General features: G+C 45.5%; 2 protein-coding genes across 8 annotated transcripts in view; one reads left to right on the top strand and one right to left on the bottom strand.

The window, feature by feature from the left end:
• nos3.L (nitric oxide synthase 3 L homeolog) overlaps window positions 1-672 on the top strand; it is a 42,818-nt gene extending 42,146 nt beyond the window's left edge. For all 3 annotated transcript variants that reach the window (XM_041566796.1, XM_018241278.2, XM_041566797.1), the window contains one exon: window positions 114-672. In XM_041566796.1, coding sequence (XP_041422730.1) covers window positions 114-224 — 111 coding nt within the window. In that variant the 3' untranslated portion in view covers window positions 225-672. The remainder of the gene's footprint in view (window positions 1-113) is intronic.
• Window positions 673-1,347: 675 nt separating this feature from the next.
• atg9b.L (autophagy related 9B L homeolog) overlaps window positions 1,348-27,311 on the bottom strand; it is a 26,280-nt gene continuing 316 nt past the window's right edge. The window contains exons 1-15 of one of the 5 annotated variants that reach the window (XM_018241284.2): window positions 22,179-22,963; window positions 19,006-19,168; window positions 18,470-18,513; window positions 17,741-17,805; window positions 17,460-17,627; window positions 17,229-17,370; window positions 16,230-16,978; window positions 10,552-10,705; window positions 10,242-10,421; window positions 9,424-9,669; window positions 8,994-9,208; window positions 8,723-8,828; window positions 8,519-8,603; window positions 8,139-8,298; window positions 1,348-4,766 (exon numbers count right to left, since the gene is read on the bottom strand). In XM_018241284.2, the coding sequence (XP_018096773.1) occupies window positions 8,159-8,298; window positions 8,519-8,603; window positions 8,723-8,828; window positions 8,994-9,208; window positions 9,424-9,669; window positions 10,242-10,421; window positions 10,552-10,705; window positions 16,230-16,978; window positions 17,229-17,370; window positions 17,460-17,627; window positions 17,741-17,805; window positions 18,470-18,513; window positions 19,006-19,114 (2,403 nt within the window). In that variant the 5' untranslated portion in view covers window positions 19,115-19,168; window positions 22,179-22,963 and the 3' untranslated portion in view covers window positions 1,348-4,766; window positions 8,139-8,158. Of the gene's footprint in view, window positions 4,767-8,138; window positions 8,299-8,518; window positions 8,604-8,722; window positions 8,829-8,993; window positions 9,209-9,423; window positions 9,670-10,241; window positions 10,422-10,551; window positions 10,706-16,229; window positions 16,979-17,228; window positions 17,371-17,459; window positions 17,628-17,740; window positions 17,806-18,469; window positions 18,514-19,005; window positions 19,169-22,178; window positions 22,964-27,311 lie in introns of those variants that run through there. The other 4 variants (XM_041566804.1, XM_018241285.2, XM_041566805.1 and 1 more) reach the window with 4 other exon arrangements.

Genomic DNA, 27,311 nt, shown 5'->3' with positions numbered 1-27,311 from the left:
GGTGCCAGCTCATGCATGAGATAAGACTAATATTATACCAGGGCCGCATAAACGTTGTACAAAGGAATTTCACCTGCCTCGACACTCTTCTGATTTCTCTGTTACCTCCACAGGACCAGAACAGATACCATGAGGACATCTTTGGCATCACTCTGAGGACTCAGGAGGTGACCACAAGAGTGCGGTGTCAGTCCATGTCCCTACAGGAGAAGAGAGAGAAATGATGGAAACTGCCAAGAGACAGCAGAGAAGGACAGACAGACACATAACAACAATGTCCTGTGCAATTCATGAGGGGAACATACTCTGGGGCTCAAACAGATTGATGGGAAGTTTAGTAGGAGAATGAAAAAAAGATGGGCAGCTCCAAAAATACCCATGACTTTCCTGTATATTGAATCTAGGATCATGAAGCCAGAGAGTCTGCATGTGGTCTCTTTTATTGGGAGGAGCATGTGGCCTAATAAATGAGCCAGTATGTCCCACTGCACACTCTCTGGACTCTCATGCCCCCATTCCCAGTCCTGGTTGTGAGAATTCCCAATCACCTCCTGACAGACAGGCCTGGGGCTTAATTCTTATGCTGCTGTGGAGGATTTAGATAGGATTCTGGGAGTTGCAGTTGTTTGGTTGGACATGCCTTGAGTAAACACTAAACATATTAAATAATGAGATTGGTCTAATTTGTTAGTTTGGCACATTGACCCAACTTACTCCCAGTAGAGAATACAATACCAGGACTTACAAACTCCATGCAGGTAGATGACCTCAAGAACAAGCATATTCATACATTTTCATTTGTAGGTGCTACTTGCCCTTCAACACGCAGAAGGGCTTGGTAAACGAATAACCCCTGCACTGGGAGAGGTAATTAGTGGATTGTTTGGTCTAGGTGGGGGAGGACAAAAGTTAATGGATCGGTTGAGCTCTAATCTTCAAGTCAGCCTTAGGGCTCTTACTGACGAGCGGTTGAAGCTGCGCTCCCCTGCGTTCCGTTTTTCTGCGTTCAGCCGCAGGTGAGCGCAGGAATAGACGCATTAAGTTCTTTTCAATGGTGCTGTACTCACACAGGCGCGTGTAGGCGCCGAACGCAGGTTGAGAGGCAACATGCTGCATTTTTCCTGCGTTCGGCGCCTACACGCCGACTGTGTGAGTACAGCCCCATTGAAAAGAACTTAATGCGTCTATTCCTGTGCTCCCCTGCGGCTGAACGCAGAAAAACGGAACGCAGGGGAGCGCAAGTAAAAACGCTCGTCAGTAAGAGCCTTAAGGATGAGGATCTCCAAGCGTCATTGGCAAGGAGGTAGAGGCAGATAGATCTTATACAAATAACACAAGAGTCACTTCTTATAAGTATGTAAACATTTATTGCAAATGATCCAGGCTGGTGCCTGAATTTGTAGTGCACCCCAACACAATGAGCAGGGGGGACATCCCCACCACAGAAGGTTTTAGCCACCAGTTTGAGTGACTAGTTCACCTCTATCTGTCAACCCCAGGCAAAAAATATGGCAGATATGTTTCCAACTGCCCTATGCAAAAATAACAAAGCCACCACTTGCCTTCACCTTTTCATCCTTCTCTAAATGTCCAGATCTCCTTCTGCTCCAGTAGATTAGGTTCATTGGAAACACTGGGTACCTCCTAACCCTTGTCCTGACACTGCTGTAGAACCTCTGTAGCTTAATTCTGTTCCTATCAATCATTTCTATAGTTTCCATTAAGTCCCATATACCACATTATACTTCCAGCCTATCTTCCCCCTTCATTTTGTTAGTGATAAGCAGCTGCTTTGCTAAATAGCCATTTTCCATATGAGGAGTGTGTGTACATTCTGGGACAAATGCTCTCCCCAGGGGTTTGGGCCTCAGGACACCCCAATGTTATTGAGGGGAGCGTAGGGGCAGTTTTAGTAGGGGATGAAGCGAGGAACATCAGCTGCCCAATATTATGTCTTCCATGACTAGAGGGAAAATCCTTGATGACCACAAGTCAGGGGGCAGAATTGGCGGTATATTTTCCACAAAAGAAACCATGAGGAAGATGCCCAATATTATATCTCCCATGGAAGAGTTCTTAGTGCGTGTGCAACAGGGGGCAATTTGGTGCAGTTCTGCAGGAGATAGAAAGGAAGATGCCCCATGTGCTGGTGTAACACTAGGAACTGTGTCTATGGGAATGTTTGCATGGAATGAAGATATGTGGCTCTATCAGTAAATATTCCTCACCAGTCCAATAAAACAATTGGGCAACATCCTTCCAGAATGGATCTAAAAACTGATGCCAAGGTTCTGCAGGGTCAATGCCTTATTGATACCAGTCATTTGTGCAACCACCTGTCCCTCGTATCTCTCATGTCCTACTGATGTTATTTCATTGCCTCTACAGAAATAAAGTCAGATCACATCGAGTATAATGTGCTGCTCACAGCACTGGGATTAGTCTCATTCTATGTTCAGTGCGTGTTCTGCTCAGCCTACACTACCATAGAATGTCCATCATGGTATTTACATGGTAAAATTCCCTCAGAGCTTACAAATAGTGACTGGCCCTGATGAGATACTGAGACACATTTACACCAAATGATTTTGGTTTGGCATTAATTTCTCTGCAACACGATATTAAAATGTAGAAAACCAACCTGGAACCAGTCAGATTCAGTATAAGAAATGGTACAGCCCTCAAACCAAAGCACCAAAGTAATCAGAATACCCCCCCCACACAGCAACTCAAACAATCATTTATCAAAGAAACAGCTGTTTTTGGCTTTAGAGTCCCTAGTGCACCTCCACTGGAAGTCCATTCACTGAACCGAGACACAATAGCCAACACAACATGATGGGTATAGTACTCGGCTCCTTGCTGCACCCCACATTGTACCTCTGGTATTGAACCCCAAATACATGCCCGTTGAGGTTGGTCAGTTCATTGATGCTATGGGAATCATGACGTTGGCTCAGTATAATACTTGTCAATTCCCAGAAACAACATGAATACATTAAGACTTGATGAGTATTTTGTGTCAGATATGATCTTGTCCAAGACTTCTTGTGCTTGTTTTGGATTTGCCAGAAAGAGACCAGATGTTGGTGGTGGTTATGGGCTTCTGCTTTACAGAAATGAAGTTGCCATATTGAAATGAGCTATAAGGCAGAGTCCCTCACCCTGATGGACATCACGGTGGAACAATGTACCATTGGTTTTTGGTGACCTTCGGGATAAAGTGTTGGGATTGTGAATGGTCTCCAGTTGGGTTCTCCAAAATGAATGGCTCCTCTGCAAGAGTTCCATGGGATCTGGAACATTTAACATATTATTGTCGGTAACTGCAAAGATTACTGGGCAGAACATCATGGGGCAACGGATGGGAACCTACATACTGCTAGATTAGATAAGTGAGGCTTCCATCACTTTCTCATATAAGGTGGGAAATCTCATGGCTTCTTGGCTAATGTCCCACACAGGATTTTATATCATGCTCAGGTGTTTGATGGGTCACTGCATTCCCAGTATGGCTGATGGGTAGTTCCACAGCGAGCGTTATGGGTAACTGTGTAGGATATGGGTAAATGAGCCCCAGCTATGATACTGGACCATAGTAGGAACATGGATTGATCTGGTCAAATTGCTGCCTGCACAGATGCCTGAACCCCTCCATCCCAATAAGGTTCTTTTGTGGTTCTTATAATTTCCAGGCAAAATAACAAAGTAATGGGCACAATCTGTGCATGTGGTACCTGCAACCCAGGATCACTCCTGGAAAATGCCCTAACCAGAGAGAGAAGAAAGTGCAAGTCATTGTGAATTTGGGTTTGTATTTTTCTCCATAATGCTCTTTAGGCAGCAGTGACCGTTCCTTAGGGTTCCTGGGATGCTGGGAGTTGTAGTTTAACATCAGCTGGTGCATTGCAGGGTAGAAACCCTAGATATGAAGGGTGTGTACTCTAATATTACTACACAAAGTAATCAGTACTAAGGCCATTCTCTAGGACACTGGGGTCCTTGGATTTTGGGAGCCCCAGTTAAAAGTCCGCTTTGCATCCACTTTCCAAATTGAGCCTGTGGATCAAACTGTCCGACACTCTCTCTCTTGTTCCAAAGGCACTTCTCTATCTCATCCCAGTGACCCCTCTATATTGTGCAGTGGTACAGGCCAGTATGATGTGCAGAGCTTTGTGACAAGGGGGTTCCCTGTAGGAAACACGGGGTACACAGTAAGCTCAGTTCCTCCACTCTCCTGTAGGGGTCACTACACTGTTCACCAGTCTGGGCCTTCATTGGAGGAACTGTATGTGAGAAGGTGGAGCTTTATGAATTGAAAGCTTTATGAATTAGGAACCTTCTTGATTCCAAATATTAATTACATTTTAGAGAATCAAAGGGCCAGACATTCCCTGAAGAACTTGCGCTTCCCTCCAATGCCCTATGAGCGCAAGCAAATAAAAAATAACACTGTAAATAAATATGTTTCCTTTCGATACAGGAATTAGCTTATTGTGCTCCAGTCTCTTGTCCTGCAGAATATCCACCTGACCAGTGCCCCCCCTTCTGGCAGAGACACAGAATTGCAACCTATACAAAAATAAATGTCAGAAACACTAAATTCTCCCAAAATGATGAATAACCGGCCATCCATGAGCACACGCATCCATCAAAATGTCCCAAAAACAAGTGTGGAAAGAGGTCTCCCCAGTGGTCCTCCTCCCAGAATGTCTGTGACCAGGTCCAGATCCACCTCAGCTCTTATTCCGGGGACCTGTCTGGAACTGAACAAACGAGAGAAAAGCCCGGAATAAACCAAAGACTCAATCTCCCTACAAAGACCAGGAAAATTGCAAACGATTACAGAGAAGAGCAACTAAACTGATAAAGGGAATGAAGGGATCAGTTATGGGCAAAGGCAAGTTGGGATTGTTACACTGGAGAAGAGACAGTTAAGGGGGATATGATCACTATATATAAATATATAAGGGGATATGATCACTATATATAAATATATAAGGGGGATATGATCACTATATATAAATATATAAGGGGATGTGATCACTATATATAAATATATAAGGGGATATGATCACTATATATAAATATATAAGGGGATATGATCACTATATATAAATATATAAGGGAATATGATCACTATATTTAAATATATAAGGGGATATGATCACTATGTATAAATATATAAGGGGGATATGACCACTATATATAAATATATAAGGAGATATGATCACTATATATAAATATATAAGGGGATATGATCACTATATATAAATATATAAGGGGATATGATCACTATATATAAATATATAAGGGGATGTGATCACTATATATAAATATATAAGGGGATATGATCACTGTATATAAATATATAAGGGGGATATGATCACTATATATAAATATATAAGGGGGATATGATCACTATATATAAATATATAAGGAGATATGATCATTATATATAAATATATAAGGGGATATGATCACTATATATAAATATATAAGGGGATATGATCACTATATATAAATATATAAGGGGGATATGATCACTATATATAAATATATAAGGGGAATATGATCACTATATATAAATATATAAGGGGATATGATCACTATATATAAATATATAAGGGGGATATGATCACTATATATAAATATATAAGGGGATATGATCACTATATATAAATATATAAGGGGGATATGATCACTATATATAAATATATAAGGGGATATGATCACTATATATAAATATATAAGGGGGATATGATCACTATATATAAATATATAACTGGGATGGGGGATGGGTAGGGGCCAGGGTTGGGGGAAATGTGTCCAGCTGCCAGTAATAGAAAGGAGATATAAGTTAGGTGAGAGTGGCATTTGTAGATAGTTAATGTAGTGGATCAGACAAATCCTTCCCCTGCGACCCAGCTCAGTTACAGGCTGGAGAGCCATTCGATTTGCTGGGCGCCCCAGTGCATCATTGGGACAGGGGAAGTGCCAGACTTTGGAGCCAAATGTACAGGGTTACAGAGAGAACTTATTAAGGATATGCCGGAACATGTAAGTGACCACAAACACATCACAAATGTAAATAAACATTTTTGAAATGAGTTACAAACTACAATTATAAATGTAGCAGTCCAAGTGAATGGAGTTGGTTAGTAGAGTCAAAAAAGTCCCAATATAACGACCAATTGTTAATGAAATCTTGTTTAAGGTGAGGGTCAGCAGTCTTAATCCTTATCGCTTCTTGTCAGCAGAAGTGATTTAAGAGGGACAAGATATCCTTTATTGTTGGTGTAGATACAGATAACCAGTTTAACAACAACAATTTCTTTGTAGCTGCTGTCAACAATGTAATAACGTTGTTAAGATTATTGAATAAAGATTTTGGGTGTGGCTTCCAAGATGAATCGGGGTAATTCAGGTGTAGTAATGCCCAAATTGGATTTAGTTTGATATGGAGGTTAAGTTTGAGACTCAGAAACTTTTCCAGGGCGAGCCAAAATGTCTCTGTCTTAAATATATTGAGAATGGGTTGAGTGCAGAGGACTCTTGTATTTGACTATATGTATTTTATGGTCACACCCTCATTGCACCCCCACCTAATGGTTTTATAATTAGTGGTGAGCACAAGTTTCCCTTGTTTGTTATAGTTATACAGGAGCAGTGACCAGCTCCATGTTGTAGCTCCCACCCCTCCCAGCTATAGTCAGGTGATCCCACTGGTGTCTAATAAAAGGGCAGCCAAGTTTGGGAGGTTTACTTTGAAAGCAGCAAGTAAGTTGCAGGTAAAACTTAGTCCCTGTGTAAAATGTATAATGAAGCAATAGAATTCTTAATGAATCAGATAAAATTGAGCGTAGGACTGGCCAGATATGGGATGAGTTTATTATTAAATATATTGCAATATATGGACAAACAATCCCTGTTTAAAGGGTAAGGCATTTTTCAGTAGCAGTAGCACAAAATGTCTCTGTCTTAAATATATTGATAATGGGTTGAGTGCAGAGGACTCTTGTATTTGACTATATGTATTTTATGGTCACAGCCTCATTGCACCCCCGCCTAATGGTTTTATAATTAGTGGTGAGCACAACTTTCCCTTGTTTGTTATAGTTATACAGGAGCAGTGACCAGCTCCATGTTGTAGCTCCACCCCTCCCAGCTATAGTCAGGTGATCCCACTGGTGTCTAATAAAAGGGCAGCCAAGTTTGGGAGGTTTACTTTGAAAGCAGCAAGTAAGTTGCAGGTAAAACTTAGTCCCTGTGTAAAATGTATAATGAAGCAATAGAATTCTTAATGAATCAGATAAAATTGAGCGTAGGACTGGCCAGATATGGGATGAGTTTATTATTAAATATATTGCAATATATGGACAAACAATCCCTGTTTAAAGGGTAAGGCATTTTTCAGTAGCAGTAGCACAAAATGTCTCTGTCTTAAATATATTGATAATGGGTTGAGTGCAGAGGACTCTTGTAGTTGACTATATGTATTTTGTGGTCACACCCTCATTGCACCCCCGCCTAATGGTTTTAAAAAATAGTGGTGAGCACAAGTTTCCCTTGTTTGTTATAAATATATAAGGGGATATGATCAGTATAAATAAATATATAAGGGGGATATGATCACTATATATAAATATATAAGGGGATATGATCACTATATATAAATATATAAGGGCATATGATCACTATATATAAATATATAAGTGGGATATGATCACTATATATAAATATATAAGGGGATATGATCAGTATATATAAATATATAAGGGGGATATGATCACTATATATAAATATATAAGAGGATATGATCACTATATATAAATATATAAGGGGACATGATCACTATATATAAATATATAAGGGGATATGATCACTATATATAAATATATAAGGGGGATATGATCACTATATATAAATATATAAGGGGATATGATCACTATATATAAAGGGGATATGATCACTATATACAGTTGGTGCTGAAAGCAGGTTGTGGGTACATAAAGACCTCCTGGTATCTGTGGTTTTGCTGGACTCCCATCCCCCATCCTGCACTAGGCGCTCCCCACAATATAATATTCTCTGCATGAGGAGTCCCCCCCCCGCCAGCCTCATGTCTCCCCACTCACCGTGGCTCCAATAAGGCACATTAGCTGCTGCTGCCACTAGTGCTGTGTCCCTCAGGTGCCTGTAGGGGGCTCCTCTCATCCACCTCTTGCAGCTGTTCCTCCTCTTCCCAACCCCCGAGTCGTACACCCCGATATCCGGACCTAGAACTTGATCTCTGGGCTGGAAAACATGATACAGTGAGTTGTGACAGAGGATTTCCAGGTTAAAGGTACAGTAGGACCTCTAGTGGACAGACATGAAGATGTGGCCCCTATAACCGCGCTTGCCCTTTATTCCCTTATTCTCAGCATCAGGGGAAGGTTTCTAGATAATTACACCCGCCACTCACAGTCCTACAGGGAAAGGGTTTATGTAGAGCCACAAGTCCTACATGACTTACCTGTCTGCTGCCTCTGATGGGGTGAGAGCTCAGACGCCTGCCACATCCCTAGGGGGCGCTGGGTGATTCCTTGATTCTGGTGCACCTAGCAACCAATGGGGTTCAATAAATAAAGAAGAACAATATTCAGAATGTTGACCAGTCAATGCAACCATCACTCACTAAGAATGAGAAGCCCTAGAGCGCCCGCTGGAGAAAGCTCACCTCATGCATGTATATGGCGTGTAGACTCATCTCAGCAGAGGCAAACTCCGAGGCAAGGAGAGAGGAGCGAGACATGTTCTTCTGCTGGGAGTCACTCTGAGACATGCTAAGGAGAGACACACAAGTCATGAACTGAAAGAAATGAACCCTCTTAGGCTCCCTATTTATATCATACGCCCCTAAACTTCTTTCTTATCCTCCTTGGAACCCAATGAAATTAGAAAACCAGACTCAGGAGAAGACCTAGAAGCAGACCAAGTCAATATCTCACCTCTCCTCCTGGAGGGTCTGGTCACTGTGGTACATAGAGCTGCTGGCAGTTGGCCCAGGCTGGCGTCCAGAAAACTGTGAGATAGAGAGGGAGGCAAGGACGCTGGCTGCCGCAGAGGCAGTTGTGGTTGGCTGTGCAAAGCGCCGGTCTCTGGTAGGTAGCCCACTAGCTGTCAACACTGGATGGACAAGGACACTGGCCAATAGGTTATCTGGCTGCACAGAGGCAAGAAGGAAACTGTCACTACCACAAATGAACAGGATTTGGCAAAGTTAGCTTTAAAGGTCAAGGTAGCATGCCGGAACAAACCTACATTCAACCCCTTAAACTCAATTATTCCATATATTTTAATTCTATATAGCGGTATCCAAGCCCCCCATGGTTATTACAAGGCAAGTGTGGTGGCAAGTGTTAGCCCAGAAGTACTGACCGCCGTGCCAGACTCATTGGATAAGAATGAGCTGCAAATGGGAGCGTCACACAGAATCTGCTGGGCAGGTGGAGCATTGGCCGCATCCTGCTGAACCTTCTCCTTTAAGTGGCCAATGAAGACAGAGCTTTCCAGAGGGGGCTGCCAGTGTGGGTTTGTGATGGCAAAATGCATCAGAGACAGTTCGGTCTTCCCATTCTCCGCTTGTTGGTAGACGGACGCCTGAGTCTGACCCTCTGAAAGCCACTGCAGGAGACAAGGAATGGGGCATGAGATGGGCAGAGGGTGGGGATCCCCGACGTGCAGGGCTTTTTCCTTATTATGTTATACAGTGTTAGTATCATTCACTAGTTCCTACATTCTTTATTCATCGTCCCACATGATACCAACTCCTTCCTACTCAGCAAGTGCCTTCCACCCTCTTTCTGAACTCTGCCCCTAACGTCATCTTCTACTTAGTGTCATCTGCCCTTCCAGTCTAATCCTCTCTGCTCATTCATTACCCACTTATAGACATCCCCTTCTCCTAGTCTCTCCTGTTCTAGACTCTGCCTCCTCTTTTTTCTAGACCTCGTGTCTTCTGTCAGGTTGTACACTACTAGCTGCCCTCACTTTCTAGACCTGATCCTTATTCTTGTGTTCTAGATCAAGCAAGCACACTGATGGTCTACTTATTCCTCTGGTGTTTAGACTCCATCTATGTTCTTAGGTCTTGTGTCAAAGACTCGTTCCTGCTCTTGAGTTCCTGACTAAGCATCTCACCCATCATTATTTAGTGCCACACCCAGTGCTTTTATTGTCCATGATTGTCTCTCTACCTGTGGGTTTCCATGTCTCCTGATGTCCATCTGAGCAAAGGAGCAGATGTCTCCGACTCCTACCACCTCCACCGAGAAGTTGCGGAAGAAGTCAATAATTTCCAAGGACTTGTGGCGCAAGGAGAAGATGAGGATGAATGGAGTGATGATTGGACTGAGAAGTTCCTCCAAGATAAAGACCTTTGGGATAGGGAGGGCATATAGTGGTCAGAGGATGGCTACCATTATATCCCAATATAATACACTGCAAAAGCATGGAAACGAAATCTGCTCATAGGATTTATATGCCAAGCGATGACCCTCCACTTACTGCTTTATACTGGAAGAGTTGTGCCAGCTCATCCCGGGTCTCGGACTTGTGGGCATGTCCCTGCCAGTGGTCAGGCATGTAGTGTATATGGGCCAGGACACACTGCAAGAGCTGCTCGGGGCACCACACCATGTGCTCATCTGGTATGAAGGACCTGCAGGGAAATGGGACAATAGGTGAACTTCAAGTTTCCTCACACCTTACGGCCTGTCCTATCAACTGCATTCCTTCCTATCTTCTCTGCAGTGCAAATCATAGTTACACAGTTACATAGTTACATAGTTAAATCTGGTTTAATAAAGACAAAGTCCATCAGGTCCAACCCCTCCAAATGAAAACCCAGCCCCATACACACACCCCTCCCTACTGTCACATAAATGATATATACCCATATCTATACTAACTATAGAGTTTAGTATCACAATAGCCTTTGTATTATGTCTGTCCAAGAAATCATCCAAGTCCCTCTTATAGTCATTAACTGAATCATCACCCGGCAGTGCATTCCCCAACCTCACTGTCCTCACTGTGATGAACCCCCTACTCTGTTCCTTTAAATGAAACTTCTTTTCCTCTAGTCTGAAGGGGAGGCCTCTGGTACGTGATTCTCTTTATGGGTAAAAAGGTCCCCTGCTATTTGTCTATAATGTCCTCTAATGTACTTGTAAAGTCTAATCATGTCCCCTCACAAGCGCCTTTTTTCCCCCAGAGAAAACAAGCCCAATCTTGTCAGTCTCCCCTCATAATTTAACTCTTCCCTCCCTCTAACCAGTTTAGTTGCACTTAGTCTCTGCACTCTCTCCAGCTCATTTATATCCCTCTTAAGGACTGGAGTCCAAAACTGCCCCCATACTCCACATGAGGCCTCACCAGGGATGAGAAATCCCCGTCCAATTAAAGCCATAACCCATCTATTTCATCTTTCCCAGCTACACCATGCACTTGTCACCCCTTTGCTGGAAAACCCCTCTCTTGATCCCTCCAATCTTGGTAATATCTGCCCCTTGTCTCTAAACTATATGAGTGCTTTGTATCCAACGGACTGAGGCTCTTCTTCTTGAACCATAACCTGCTGGGCCCCTACAATCTGATGTTCAGCTAAAACATTCCCCAGAAACTGTTTTAACCCAACTCACTAAGGACCAGCTCTCAGCTCAAACCCCTTTCTCACTACTAATACCTCTAAATCTATAACCCACTACTCCTCCAGTAACTCCATTCTCTTTGCCTTCATGCTCTAGGACCCTGGTGCAACACACAACATAAATGTACCGGACAACAGACAAAAAGTGCAAAAATGTGCAACTGGTGCAAGACAGGACAGGACAGTGCAGGGACAGGACAAGACACACTCAGCAGATGTAATATAGAAGTAAATAATGCTAAAGTCAGACATGATGGTGTATCATTGTGATATGACAGTAGTAAGAACATGATAAAGAACATGACAAAGTGCAGATGTGCTCATAGAGAACAATTGTATCCAATGGCTATTTATTTATACAATAAGGTCAGATGGAGTGTGAGTGTGAGAGAGATCTGTCCGGTCCCTGAGTATTCAGGAGCTTTATGGCTTGGGGGAAGAAACTGTTACACAGTCTGGTAGTGAGGGCCCTAATGCTCCAGTACCTTTTTCCAGATGGCAGGAGAGTGAACAGTGAGTGTGAGGGGTGTGTTGGATCAGCCACAATGCTGAGGGCTTTACGGATGCAGCGAGTGGTGTAAATGTCCATGAGGGAAGGAAGAGAGACACCTATGATCTTCTCTGCTGTCTTCACTATCCTCTGTAGGGTCTTGCTCTCCATGACAGTGCAGTTCCAGCCCAGACAGTGATACTGCTCAGGATGCTCTCGATAGACCCTCTGTAGAAGGTTGTGAGTATGGATGGTGGGAGATGGGATTTCCTCAGCTTGCGCAGGTAGTAGAGGCGCTGTTGGGCTTTCTTGGCTAAGTAGCTGGTGTTGTGGGACCAGGTGAGGTTCTTTGCCAGGTGGACACCAAGGAATTTGTTGCTTTTGACAATCTCCACATTAGAGCCGTCGATGTACAGTGGCAGGTGGTCACTCCTAGTCTTCCTAAAGTCAACAACCATCTCCTTTGTTTTGTCTACATTGAGAGACAGGCTGTTGGCTCTGCATCAGTCTGTTAACCGCTGCACCTCCTCTCTGTATGGTGACTCGTCATTATTGCTGATGAGACCCACCACGGTTGTGTCATCAACAAACTTTATGATGTGATTTGTGTGGTTGCGTGGCTGCACAGTCATGCATCAGCAGAGTGAACAGTAGAGGACTAAGCACACAGCCTTGAGGGTCTCCGGTGCTCAGTGTGCTGGTTCTGGAGATGATGTTCCCAATCCTGACTGACTGAGGTCTGTCGGTCAGGAAGTCCAGAACCCAACTGCAGAGGGAGGTGTTCAGTTCAAGCAGGCTCAGCTTTTCTATCAGATGCCGACAAATGATAGTGTTAAATGCTGAAGTCTATGAACAGCATTAGAATGTAGGTGTCTTTTTTGTCCAGATGAGAGAGGGCCAGATGGAGGGTGGTGGCTATTGCATTGTCTGTTGAGCGATTTTGACGGTATGCGAACTGTAGGGGTCCAGTGCTGGTGGCAGCAGGGTTTTGATGTGTTTCTTGACAAGCTTCTCAAAACACTTCATGATGATGGGGGTGAGTGCCACAGGACGGTAGTCGTTGAGGCAGGACACTGATGATTTCTTTGGCACGGGGACAATGGTGGTGGTTTTGAAGCACTTCAGGACAGTGGAGGTGTTCAGGTAGATGTTAAAGATGTCAGTGAAAACATCTGCCAGCTGATTTGTACATTCTCGGTCACTCTGCCTGGGATATTGTCTGGTCCTGCAGCCTTCCGTGGGTTTACTCTTTCTAGAGTCATCCTCACGTCAGCCACCGTCAGATGCAGTGCCTGGTCACTAGGCTGAGTGATGGTCTTCCTCATTCCTGCGTTGTTCTGTGCCTCAAACCGTGCATAGAAGTGGTTCAGCGCATCTGCAAAGGAGGCGTCACTGTCACAGGCAGATGGTGTTGACCTGTAGTTTGTGATACACTGGATGCCCTGCCACATGCGCCGTATGTCGTCATTCTCCTGGAAGAAGCGGTGTATTCTCTGAGTGTATGCACGCTTAGCTACTCTGATGGCACGGGAAAGTTTGGCTCTCGCTGTTCTCAGGGCGACTTCGTCACCTTTTCTGAAAGCAGAGTCTCGGGCCCTCAGTAACACACGTACCTCTCCAGTGAACCACGGCTTCTAGTTGAGGCGTGTAGTGGTGCACTTGGAGACAGTGACATCATCAATGCACTTTGTGATGTAGCTGATTACAGATAACGTATACTCATCCAAGTTGATGTAGTCGCTGTAGGTTGCAGCCTCCCTAAACATGTTCCAGTCAGTGCACTCAAAACAGTCCTGAAAAGCAGTCATGGCTCCTGCTTCAGAACCGGTTTAGAGTGCCTGACGAGTGGTCTGTATGTAATTAGCATTACAGAGATGTCGTCTGAGTATCCGAAGTGTGGACGGGGCTCTACTTGGTACGCACCGGAAATGTTTGTGTAAACCTGATCCAGTGTGTTTGGCCCTCTCGCAGCAAATTCCATATGATGATAATCAGTCCATCTGGGTGAGTGTTTTGTATGTACATGATAGCCCTGTACAGCTCCCAGAGCGCATCTTTGGTGTTTGAGCTGGAAGGTATGTAAACTCCAATAATATGAATGGAGGCAATCTCACGGGTAAATAAAAGGGTCTACGCAAACTCCACCAGCGGTGAGCAGTGGCTGGACACAAGCACAGAGTTCCTGCACCATTTCGTGTTGACGTAAACACACAGACCACCACCGATTCTTACTGCTGAGAGCAGCGACTCACCGTGACTAGCCCATCTAGCTGAATGGCAGCATCCGGGACTCTATCGCTGAGCCACGTCTCTGTGAATATGAGTAGTAGTCTCTGAATTCACGCTGGGTAGTTTGCTGGAGTCAAATGTAGTCCATTTTATTTTCTCTGGAGCAGACATTAGATAGTAGAATGGACCGGAGAGTGGGTCGGTTGGGGTTAGTTCTTAGCCTAGCACAGACTCCTGCTCGCTTTCCGCACTTCCGCATCCTCATACACCATTTATAAATGCTTCTCCTTCCGCCATTGGCCCCAGACGAGACTGCAGTCAGAAGATCTGTCTCCCGAAGTAGACCGAGATCACGTAGTGTGTGCAATAAGTCATCCTTTATCGTAAGATATGCATGATTGCTGTACTGAAGGAGTGTCAGGCGATTATAGACCTGGACCCTAGTTGTTCTGACGTCCATAGCTTCACAAAAAAACAAAGTAAAAAAGCACAAAAAACACACACGCGCCGCCATCTTGTCCGCCACTAGGCCCACAGTCTCCCCGAGGTGCCCCACGTCACCAGGCCAGCAGTCTTCTCTGCAGTTCAGGCCCCAGCTTGGTCCCGGGTATCTCTACTGCTCGGCTTCTGTCAAGGAGGTAGGCCCCATTTTGTTCCCCCAGCTCTGTGTGTGTGCTAGAGAGCCAGTTTTTCCTCCTTTAGGCAGCGGATGTACCTTTTAGGCTGCTGGTGTGGTTGATGTTGGCAGAAGGGTACTTGTCTACATGGATGGGTGCAGATTTTAACAGTACCCTGGGAGCCCTTGCAGATGTGTCTTCTCTGGGGGAGGGTGGGTGTGGCAAACCTGTTGAACTAATCAATTGATATGGTCCACAATACCATATTGATCTCATGATACTGAGATTTATTTCTCCTCCCCTGATCTCATCCAAGATCTCTTGACTAAGGTCTCTCCTTGCTTGTCTCTGTCCCACAACATCCCAGAAGAGTCTATCACAGTAACAACTCCATTATCCCCCCAACCCATCTCCCCAGACCAGATGACTTGTCAGTCCTCATATCCAACTAAATCATGTCATATTCCCTATATAAATATTTTGAAAATACAATAATTAATCCCTGTAAATTCTCATTTCACATCATCTCAGTGACTTCACTTCACCTCTCCAGTTCATACAACAATAACTCCACATTTGCCATAAATGTCCCATCAACTGGTACAACTTGGTCCCCTGGCAGAACCAGTCAGAAAAATTATAAATATCTAATAATGACATTGTGTGTGAGAAGGATCAGCTGCCGCTTTAATATTCTACATATACTTCCTACAGATTGGTGGGTATCATTAGGCTTTGATTTTACACTTTATTTCAGGGGTGTGATTTATTTATATATATATATATCTATATAACAAAATGGAATGCACATCCATGGGGAGAAACAAAAGCCTGGGTGCTAGTCCATAGAAAATAAATAAATACTGCAATAGTTGACAGCACTCCACATTCTCTCTCCTACATCTGGCACAGACCTCATTCTCTCTCCTGCATCTGGCACGGACCTCATTCTCTCTCCTGCATCTGGCACGGACCTCATTCTCTCTCCTGCATCTGGCAAATATGCCACTCCCCCTTATATAGCTGGCAGAAGGCCCATGCCCTTTCCTGCATCCCCACCCTCTCCCTTCTGCAGTTGGAACAGTGCCCATTGGTTCTCCACCTGAGGCTGGAAAGGAGCCCACTGCAGGTAGGTAAGGTCCTTATGCAAGACAAGCTTTACTGCCAGTACACACACAAATGATTATGTACCACTTACCTGGCCACTGTGACCACTACTCCCAGAACAGTGATAGCCGTGAGGATGTGCTGCACAGTCAGAACGTCTTCATCATAGACGGTGAGTGCGATGAGAACAGCCAGCAGGGAACCAGCAAAGAAAGCAATGTTCTTAGCGGCAATGGCCAGCAGTGGGGAGGCAAAGGAGTTCATGTACTTGGTGGCCGGTTTGTAGCCTCTGCTCAGCCGAGCCTGGAGTTCGTGGGTCAATTCATTAAAGTGGCGCAAGTAGAGTCGCCCATAAAGTGACCAGCGCCTGGCACCAAGGCTTCCTGGCTCCCTTTTGATGACCTCAGTGTAGCTAAAGAAGGCATAGAGGATCTGCCAGACGAGAATGAAGGGGCAGAGGAAAAGGTTGGCCAAGCCCAGAAGCACAATGGTCCGATTCAGATCCTGGGCCAGTTCCAGCCTCTGACCAAGTCGTTTGTATTTGGGCTGCAAGTTCCATTTGTTCTGGAAAAGGGAGCCCGGACCCCAAAAGAAGAGGAACTCCATGTTGTACTTGAGGCCCTGGGTCAGGAAGGTGACTTCTCCCATCAGTGGCAGGCGGAAGTTGACAGGGAGAAGACTCTTGTTGACCATGGCCACCATGTAGTTCTTGAAGCGAAGGATGCGGTGGTAGATGTCCAGTTCCGTCAGCTCCTTCTTGTGCACACACATGGGCTGCTCCCGCTGCAGGGAGATCAGACGGCTCTGCACTTCTTGCCAGCTGAAGTTACACAGCTCTTCCTGCTCAGGAACAGGGGCAACAAGATGGCACATATGAGTAGGGCAGAGAAGAAAGAGGAACAATGAGGGTAAGAGACTTGTAGGGTAGGGTTATTGGGACAATGGCATAAAGGTGACTTTGGTTCAGTTCACATCATGTTTTGGTTTGACATGAAGGGCCCCAAACTTTGTTTCCCCCAATTTCTAACCCCAAAGAACTTAGAGCACCAGCCACTGGACCCGACGCATATCCCATCTGCCTCTCACTTACCGAGGGGATCTTTAGGGCTCGGATATAGAACCTGCGGATCTCCCAGTAGCTGAGGAGGCTGCAGAACATCTTGATCAGGCGGTACAACCAGAAGATGGCAGCCATGACCAACAGGAAGATGATCCATCCACTTTCCTGGATCCTGGGGGAGAAATGAGAGACACCACAGGATTACATGTTTCCTTATACATGTACACTAGCCCCAGTGCCAGTGACCCCACTCGTGGTTACCTGAGGGCGCACTGTTGAGCAGATAAGATGGCGTCTGTCAGGGTCACCTTATTGCGATCGGCGGCACCTCCTGAGTGTGTATGGTTAACGGGTTTGTTGGCAAAGAGAACATCATACTCCACGCAGTGGAAGAGGAAGGTGGTGAAGGTGACAACAAAGAGGAACTGGCTGCAAAACAAACATCATGTTACATGGAAAATATGGGGTTCCAGTTGGGATTATTATGGCTAGGCAAGGGGACTCAAGCTGTACATGGGGTACAAGAGAAAGATGTTACATACATGAGCTCGAAGAAGTCGGACAGCACCATGCAGGCGAAGCCATTCTTCTGGTGGAAATGATAGATGTGCGATGGGTAGTCAAGGAAACTTCTGGGGGTTTATGGGTTGGCTGGGGGTTCTGATCGCCTTTCCTGGTTCCTAATCTTGTGTGGATCTCACTAGGATTACCAACTGCTCCCATTGAGAGGAAATTATGTGAATCGGGTTGCAGTTTTCAGGCCAGATATGAAGGTGGTCTCTTAATAAGATTAAATCTATTGTCTATATGTCTCACCAATCAACTGGGCCCCACCAGGTCAGTATCAGCTGCACCAAGAACTGCTCTGCCCTTGCTGCCCCCCATGTGGCCAGAGCACTGAGATGGAACCCCTAGTGGGCAACAATGGTACAACTTCTGCACTTCCACTAGGGCTATAGAAAGACATACCCTGGCACCTACCCCTAATATTATGCACAGTGCCGAGGTCTCATTAACCAGCTGAGTGTGCAGCTCCTATTGGCTGGTACAGTGGGACTGAGCTCTTGTGCCCAGGGGCTATTGGCACCTACAGTAGCACCACTAGGGAGGGAGAGAGGGTATTAGGGATACACCCGAGTCCTATTACTGTATAACTGTCTCTGTATAACTCTGGCAGAGTCGGGTTATTCTTGACTGTCAAATGGAGCAGAACTCCCCCCCCCTTCCCAGAACTCCCAGCAGCCTGGGCACGTTCCCCTGGAAAAGGATATTTTGGTGAAGAAATTGTCCAGGTTCTTGATGTGGTGCCAGGAATCTGTTGTGAAAGAAAAGTCAGAAGTGTCAGCACATTGTGCAGCTCTGTGATTGGCTACAGGCTCGGAGGGCCACTGTCTGCCCTTGGGCACATCCAAGATATATATCATGTACCCAGGGAGACCGTGCCAATGCTGAGGAGAGGGGCAGAGTATGGACTGAATGAAACAGGAGATATCCCTGGTACCCAGTGGGGGTAACTATAGAGGAACCAGATCATACCAATGCTGGGAGGAGGGGGGTAGAGTGGGGCACTGATAGTAGGGATATGTCAGCTACCTGGGGGGGGTAACTAAAGAATAATCAATCCAAACAGCAGAGATGGAAAGATGCAAAACGCTCACAGATATTTTAAGGGTAAGTATGACTGGTGCCTTTCCCACATGGACTACTGCAGCTTCTTCCTTTTCTCCCCATGTCTGTCTTTCTGTATATGTGATTGTCCGAGTGACTCAAGTTACCCCACAAATATTCCCCTTGGCCACACTCCTACCTTTAACTGAGTCGGGCACATGCACCAGCGGATCATCTTCTCCAGGTGGGGAGTCCTCCTCAAAGTCCTCCAGTCTCTGGTACTCACGGAACTGTTCCTGCTCCTCCATCCTCAGGGCATCCTCCCTCAGGCCTCCCTATCTCCAGGCCTCCCTATCTCCAGGCTGGGGAAGGAAGGTGCATGTGATGAGTCTCCATCTTATTGACATCAGAATTAATGGCAGGGGAGACATGGGGACCAGGCTGATCTGCTATACACACCCCATTGTAATTATGTTGGGGGACAAATTTGTATCCCAGGCATGGGGGGGTCCTTGGAGGATTGTGCAACTATTATTCCCAGCAGCCCATTGGCTGGCAGAAAGCTGCTGGGACAGGTGGAGTCAGAATATTCACAGTGTAAGTGGGATGGAGCCAACCAAGGCCTCATACTCCAGGCTCTCCAGCAGAATAAACTATAAGCCAAATGTTGTCTCTTGTGAGTCACTGCTCCACCTGGGCTGAGCTGCTGCCAATAAACCTAGACTTGTGCCCATTATACCCCATCTTGTCTTCACCCAGCTGCCATGTGACTGGCACTGAGCGTGTAGGGGACATCTGTTCCACCGCTCTTCCCACTAATGAGTAGAATGTACCACTGGGCCTTTCTATAAATAATTTCCTAGAGTTTCAGCAGTCACACCGTGTTCTGTCTCTGTGACACGTGGCAAGCTGCCCAGTAGGGTTATTATTGGTGAGGGTGCCACGTGCCGCTCCTGTAAACAAGGCAACTAGTATCACTATCACCACTTCCTGTGAGTCAGACCCTGTCACTTCCTGTGAGTCAGACCGTGTCACTTCCTGTGAGTCAGACCGTGTCACTTCCTGTGAGTGCAGGTACCAGCTCATACCCCTCCCATATGGACCTTTATGTACCTTGGGGAACCCCCAGTTGCCCTGAGCCACAGTACACAAGCTCTAGTACACAAGCCACAAACACAGTACACAAGCCACAAAAACAGTAAACAAGCCCTGGTACACAAACACAGTATACAAGCCACAGTACACAAGCCACAAACAAAGTACACAAGCCCCAGTACACAAGCCCTAGTACACAAGCCACAAACACAGTACACAAGCCCCAGTACACAAGCCACAAAACACAAGCCTTCACCCTTCAGGTTAGAACAGAGAGAGGAGATTCCTCAGGTGGGTGCTGGGTGCAGGGAACAGGTGGGTGCAGAGGAGAGAGGACTGGCACTAATGTGTGTGCGGCTAATGAGCCACATGTAGAAGCAGCTCAGTAGCCTAGTGGCTATAGAGCTGCTGTAACATACTACTTTTCCTGGCCAATCAGGATTCCCTCACAGGAAGGGTTAAACATGATGTGCCAGTGTGTTAGTCACGGGCCCCACCCAGAGGCACGCAGCAGGGCCACATTCACACAATTAGACCAGTGAGTCAGTCGGGCACTGGATACACGTGACGTGGGCACAACAAGAGGGTACAGTCAGGGAATACAGGGTTAAATGCTTCCCCCTGGGGGAGGGGAGGCTGGTCAGTAGCAGTTGGACAGGTGTCACTGAGGCACAACTTGATGGATTTGGGATTGTATATTAAAGGGATACACACAGGTGAGACAGTTGCACATGGGGATTGTGTAGAAAAGGGAATACAAACACCCTGCATGGCTAAATAGCAGTTAGTTTAGATGCATGGCCGCATGGAAACCATTGCTGTCAGCACAATTAGATCTGCACAGTATCAGGGACAGGCTCAGACAGGGCCCAGTTTGTATCTAATGTAGGGGGGAAACATGGAGCAAATTCCCATTAAAGGCAAATGCCCCCACATACAGGAGTCCCAGGCCGGGTACGGAGAGCAGGAGGGGTCAGTGCTGACTGGAAACTGTTTGTATTTGTTTTCCCATGTGACACTGAATTGTCCTGCAGCAAAATATCTCCTCCCCAGCCCCTCTCTCTCTTTTACTGTCCCACTCAGTATCCCACTGTCTCGCCATCCTGCAATCTGTCTCTTCCCTCAGTCACATGCAGGGATGTCTCTTTCTCACCCACCAGCAATTCTCTGCCTTAGATCCAAATGGGTTACACTAAACTCAGGAAACTCCTCTGGATCCCAACAGTCTATTATCTCTCTCTCTCTCTCTGGATCCCAACAGTCTAATATCTCTCTCTCTGGATCCCAACAGTCTATTATCTCTCTCTCTCTCTCTGGATCCCAACAGTCTAATATCTCTCTCTCTGGATCCCAACAGTCTAATATCTCTCTCTCTCTCTGGATCCCAACAGTCTTATACTTCTTCCTCTGGATCCCAAAAGTCTAATACCTCTTTCTCTCTCTCTGGATCCCAACAGTCTAATACCTCTCTCTCTCTCTGGATCCCAACAGTCTAATACTTCTCTCTCTGGATCCCAACAGTCTAATACTTCTCTCTCTGGATCCCAACAGTCTGATACCTCTCTCTCTCTCTCTGGATCCCAACAGTCTGATACCTCTCTCTCTCTCTGGATCCCAACAGTCTGATACCCCTCTCTAGATAACGACAGTCTAATACCTCTCTCTCTCTGGATCCCAACAGTCTGATACCTCTCTCTCTGGATCCCAACAGTCTGATACCTCTCTCTCTCTCTGGATCCCAACAGTCTAATACCGCTCTCTCTCTCTGGATCCCAACAGTCTGATACCTCTCTCTCTCTCTGGATCCCAACAGTCTAATACCTCTCTCTCTCTGGATCCCAACAGTCTGATACCTCTCTCTCTCTCTCTGGATCCCAACAGTCTGATACCTCTCTCTAGATAACGACAGTCTAATACCTCTCTCTCTCTGGATCCCAACAGTCTGATACCTCTCTTTCTCTCTCTGGATACCAACAGTCTGATACCTCTCTCTGGATAACGATAGTCTAATACCTCTCTCTCTCTGGATCCCAACAGTCTGATACCTCTCTCTCTCTCTCTCTGGATCCCAACAGTCTGATACCTCTCTCTCTCTCTGGATCCCAACAGTCAGATACCTCTCTCTCTCTCTCTGGATCCCAATAGTCTGATACCTCTCTCTCTGGATAACGACAGTCTGATGCCTCTCTCTCTGGATCCCAACAGTCTGATACCTCTCTCTCTTGATCCCCACAGTCTAATAACTCTCTCTCTCTCTGGATTCTGACAGTCTAATACCTCTCTCTCGATCCAGCAGTCTGATGTCTGTCTCCCTGGATCCCGACAGTCTGATACCTCTCTCTCTGGATCCCAACAGTCTAATACCTCTCTCTCTGAATCCAGCCGTCTGATGTCTGTCTCTCTGGATCCCAGCTGTCTGTCTTCTGGCTTTTCTGGATCCTGACAGTGTCCTCCGTGGCCTTCCCAGGATTCTGATCCCTGTCTCTCTCCTCTCTCTCTGTGTCTGGTTCCCAGCAGTCGGATTTGTGTTTCTCTGGCTCCCAGAATGCTTTGGGCCCCAGCTGGCAGTTCTCCTCCCAGGGCCCAGGGAATGTTGTCTCCAGTCTATTGTGTTTCCCAGCTGGCAGGCAGGGGATTAGGGCGGCAGCAGCAGCAGCAGAGGGAGGGGTCACAGAGAGTAGGGGGAGGGGTGAATGACATTCCTGGCTTCTCATTGGCTCATCCCTTCTGTTAAGCAAGGTCCCTGTCTGTCACAGCAAACTGTAACCCTTGCACTGCCAGAGGGAACTGGATCAGCTGCTGACAATTCCCCTCTCACACCTGCCTCAGTCCAGCAATGAAACAATCAACATATATATATATATATACTGTATATACCTATAGGGAACGTTGTGCTCACCCCTGAACAATTTTAAATGATTAAGGGGGCGGCAAAAATCACTAAATACAGACAAAACCCTCTGAACCCCCATCTCAATATAATTCCTTTAATATATTTACTGGTGAGAACAGCTTTCCCTTTCGTCAAAGTTTATACGGGAGCAGAGCCCAATGAGACCCCAGTACTGTACCCAATGATATCAATAAGTGTGAGACCCCCAGTACTGTACCCAATGATATCAATAAGTGTGAGACCCCCAGTACTGTACCCAATGATATCAATAAGTGTGAGACCCCCAGTACTGTACCCAATGATATCAATAAGTGTGAGACCCCCCAGTACTGTACCCAATGATACCAATAAGTGTGAGACCCCAGTACTGTACCCAATGATATCAATAAGTGTGAGACCCCCAGTACTGTACCCAATGATATCAATAAGTGTGAGACCCCCAGTACTGTACCCAATGATATCAATAAGTGTGAGACCCCCAGTACTGTACCCAATGATATCAATAAGTGTGAGACCCCCAGTACTGTACCCAATGATATCAATAAGTGTGAGACCCCCAGTACTGTACCCAATGATATCAATAAGTGTGAGACCCCCCAGTACTGTACCCAATGATATCAATAAGTGTGAGACCCCCCCAGTACTGTACCCAATGATATCAATAAGTGTGAGACCCCCAGTACTGTACCCAATGATATCAATAAGTGTGAGACCCCCAGTACTGTACCCAATGATATCAATAAGTGTGAGACCCCCAGTACTGTACCCAATGATATCTATAAGTGTGAGACCCCCCCAGTACTGTACCCAATGATATCAAATAAGTGTGGAAATGACCCCCCAGTACTGTACCCAATGATATCAATAAGTGTGAGACCCCCAGTACTGTACCCAATGATATCTATAAGTGTGAGACCCCCCCAGTACTGTACCCAATGATATCAATAAGTGTGAGACCCCAGTACTGTACCCAATGATATCTATAAGTGTGAGACCCCCCCAGTACTGTACCCAATGATATCAATAAGTGTGAGACCCCAGTACTGTACCCAATGATATCAATAAGTGTGAGACCCCCCAGTACTGTACCCAATGATATCAATAAGTGTGAGACCCCAGTACTGTACTCAATGATATCAATAAGTGTGAGACCCCAGTACTGTACCCAATGATATCAATAAGTGTGAGACCCCCAGTACTGTACCCAATGATATCAATAAGTGTGAGACCCCAGTACTGTACCCAATGATATCAATAAGTGTGAGACCCCCCCAGTACTGTACCCAATGATATCAATAAGTGTGAGACCCCCCAGTACTGTACCCAATGATATCAATAAGTGTGAGACCCCCAGTACTGTACCCAATGATATCAATAAGTGTGAGACCCCCCCAGTACTGTACCCAATGATATCAATAAGTGTGAGACCCCCCAGTACTGTACCCAATGATATCAATAAGTGTGAGACCCCCCCAGTACTGTACCCAATGATATCAATAAGTGTGAGACCCCCCCAGTACTGTACCCAATGATATCAATAAGTGTGAGACCCCAGTACTGTACCCAATGATATCAATAAGTGTGAGACCCCCAGTACTGTACCCAATGATATCAATAAGTGTGAGACCCCCAGTACTGTACCCAATGATATTAATAAGTGTGAAACCCCCCAGTACTGTACCCAATGATATCAATAAGTGTGAGACCCCAGTACTGTACCCAATGATATCAATAAGTGTGAGACCCCCCAGTACTGTACCCAATGATATCAATAAGTGTGAGACCCCAGTACTGTACCCAATGATATCAATAAGTGTGAGACCCCCAGTACTGTACCCAATGATATCAATAAGTGTGAACCCCCAGTACTGTACCCAATGATATCAATAAGTGTGAGACCCCCAGTACTGTACCCAATGATATCAATAAGTGTGAGACCCCCAGTACTGTACCCAATGATATCAATAAAGTCCCGGTGAGACCCCAGTACTGTACCCAATGATATCAATAAGTATGAGACCGCCAGTACTGTACCCAATGATATCAATAAGTGTGAGACCCCCCAGTACTGTACCCAATGATATTAATAAGTGTGAAACCCCCCAGTACTGTACCCAATGATATCAATAAGTGTGAGACCCCCCCAGTACTGTACCCAATGATATCAATAAGTGTGAGACCCCCCAGTACTGTACCCAATGATATCAATAAGTGTGAGACCCCCCCAGTACTGTACCCAATGATATCAATAAGTGTGAGACCCCCAGTACTGTACCCAATGATATCTATAAGTGTGAGACCCCCCCAGTACTGTACCCAATGATATCAATAAGTGTGAGACCCCAGTACTGTACCCAATGATATCTATAGTGTGAGACCCCCCAGTACTGTACCCAATGATATCAATAAGTGTGAGACCCCAGTACTGTACCCAATGATATCAATAAGTGTGAGACCCCCCAGTACTGTACCCAATGATATCAATAAGTGTGAGACCCCAGTACTGTACTCAATGATATCAATAAGTGTGAGACCCCAGTACTGTACCCAATGATATCAATAAGTGTGAGACCCCCAGTACTGTACCCAATGATATCAATAAGTGTGAGACCCCAGTACTGTACCCAATGATATCAATAAGTGTGAGACCCCCCCAGTACTGTACCCAATGATATCAATAAGTGTGGAGACCCCCCAGTACTGTACCAATGATATCAATAAGTGTGAGACCCCCCAGTACTGTACCCAATGATATCAATAAGTGTGAGACCCCCCCAGTACTGTACCCAATGATATCAATAAGTGTGAGACCCCCCAGTACTGTACCCAATGATATCAATAAGTGTGAGACCCCCCCAGTACTGTACCCAATGATATCAATAAGTGTGAGACCCCCCAGTACTGTACCCAATTGATATCAATAAGTGGTGAGACCCCATGTACTGTACCCCAATGATATCAATAAGTGTGAGACCCCCAGTAACTGTACCCAATGATTATTAATAAGTGTGAAACCCCCAGTACTGTACCCAATGATATCAATAAGTGTGAGCCCCCAGTACTGTACCAATGATATCAATAAGTGTGAGACCCCCAGTACTGTACCCAATGATATCAATAAGTGTGAGACCCCCCAGTACTGTACCCAAATGATATCAATAAGTGTGAGACCCCCAGTACTGTACCCAATGATATCAATAAGTGTGAGACCCCCCCAGTACTGTACCCAATTATATCAATAAGTGTGAGACCCCAGTACTGTACCCAATGATATCAATAAGTGTGAGACCCCCCAGTACTGTACCCAATGATATCAGTAAGTGTGAGACCCCCAGTACTGTACCCAATGATATCAATAAGTGTGAGACCCCAGTACTGTACCCAATGATATCAATAAGTATGAGACCCCAGTACTGTACCCAATGATATCAATAAGTGTGAGACCCCCCAGTACTGTACCCAATGATATTAATAAGTGTGAAACCCCCCAGTACTGTACCCAATGATATCAATAAGTGTGAGACCCCCCAGTACTGTACCCAATGATATCAATAAGTGTGAGACCCCCCAGTACTGTACCCAATGATATCAATAAGTGTGAGACCCCCCCAGTACTGTACCCAATGATATCAATAAGTGTGAGACCCCAGTACTGTACCCAATGATATCAATAAGTGTGAGACCCCCCAGTACTGTACCCAATGATATCAATAAGTGTAAGACCCCCCCAGTACTGTACCCAATGATATCAATAAGTGTGAGACCCCAGTACTGTACCTAATGATATCAATAAGTGTGAGACCCCAGTACTGTACCCAATGATATCAATAAGTGTGAGACCCCAGTACTGTACCCAATGATATCAATAAGTGTGAGACCCCCAGTACTGTACCCAATGATATGAACTCAATGAAATAGGAATTTACGTTAGGAGACCCCCCAGTAAATGTTGAGGGGAAGGAATGAGAGACAGTGGGTGCCAGAAGATGGTGTGAGTGAGTGAGTGAGTGAGTGAGTGAGTGAGTGAGTGAGAAGGAGCTGCCATAGAGATGTATAGGGGTAATTGTGTTGCCGTTGGTGACAGTCAGTGAGGGAGATGATATGACAGTTGTGTTGCTGGGGGAGGGGGCAGATAGGACACAAGTGAGACAGAAGTGAGGGTTAAAGGGTAAGTGTGACGTGGGTGCAGCAGATAAATGGAAGAGTATGAAGGAGGGAAAGTGAGATAATGAGAGAGGGGGAAGAATTAAATCACTTGCTGCCCCGGGGTATGTGGACTGACCAATACTGGAGCAAGTGACTGACACTCAACTCACTAGAATTTACACACCTCCCAAATGTTTGTCGTGGGACAGTCCTGATTTTGACAGTGACACCCACAGTCCCGGATTGTTACTGAAATGTCCCGACTTTCTCTTTAATCTCCTGCACTGAACAGCCAGAGATAGATACAATGTGTCTAACTTAATTGGCTTTTGGCAGAGAGCCCAGAACAGACACTTAGATTCTATTGTAAC

This window comes from Xenopus laevis, chromosome 6L (assembly GCF_017654675.1).
Source record: "Xenopus laevis strain J_2021 chromosome 6L, Xenopus_laevis_v10.1, whole genome shotgun sequence".
In the NCBI taxonomy this organism is placed as follows: domain Eukaryota; kingdom Metazoa; phylum Chordata; class Amphibia; order Anura; family Pipidae; genus Xenopus; species Xenopus laevis.
Note: the sequence above shows the minus strand (reverse complement) of the source record. Positions and strands in the feature narration are given on the sequence as shown.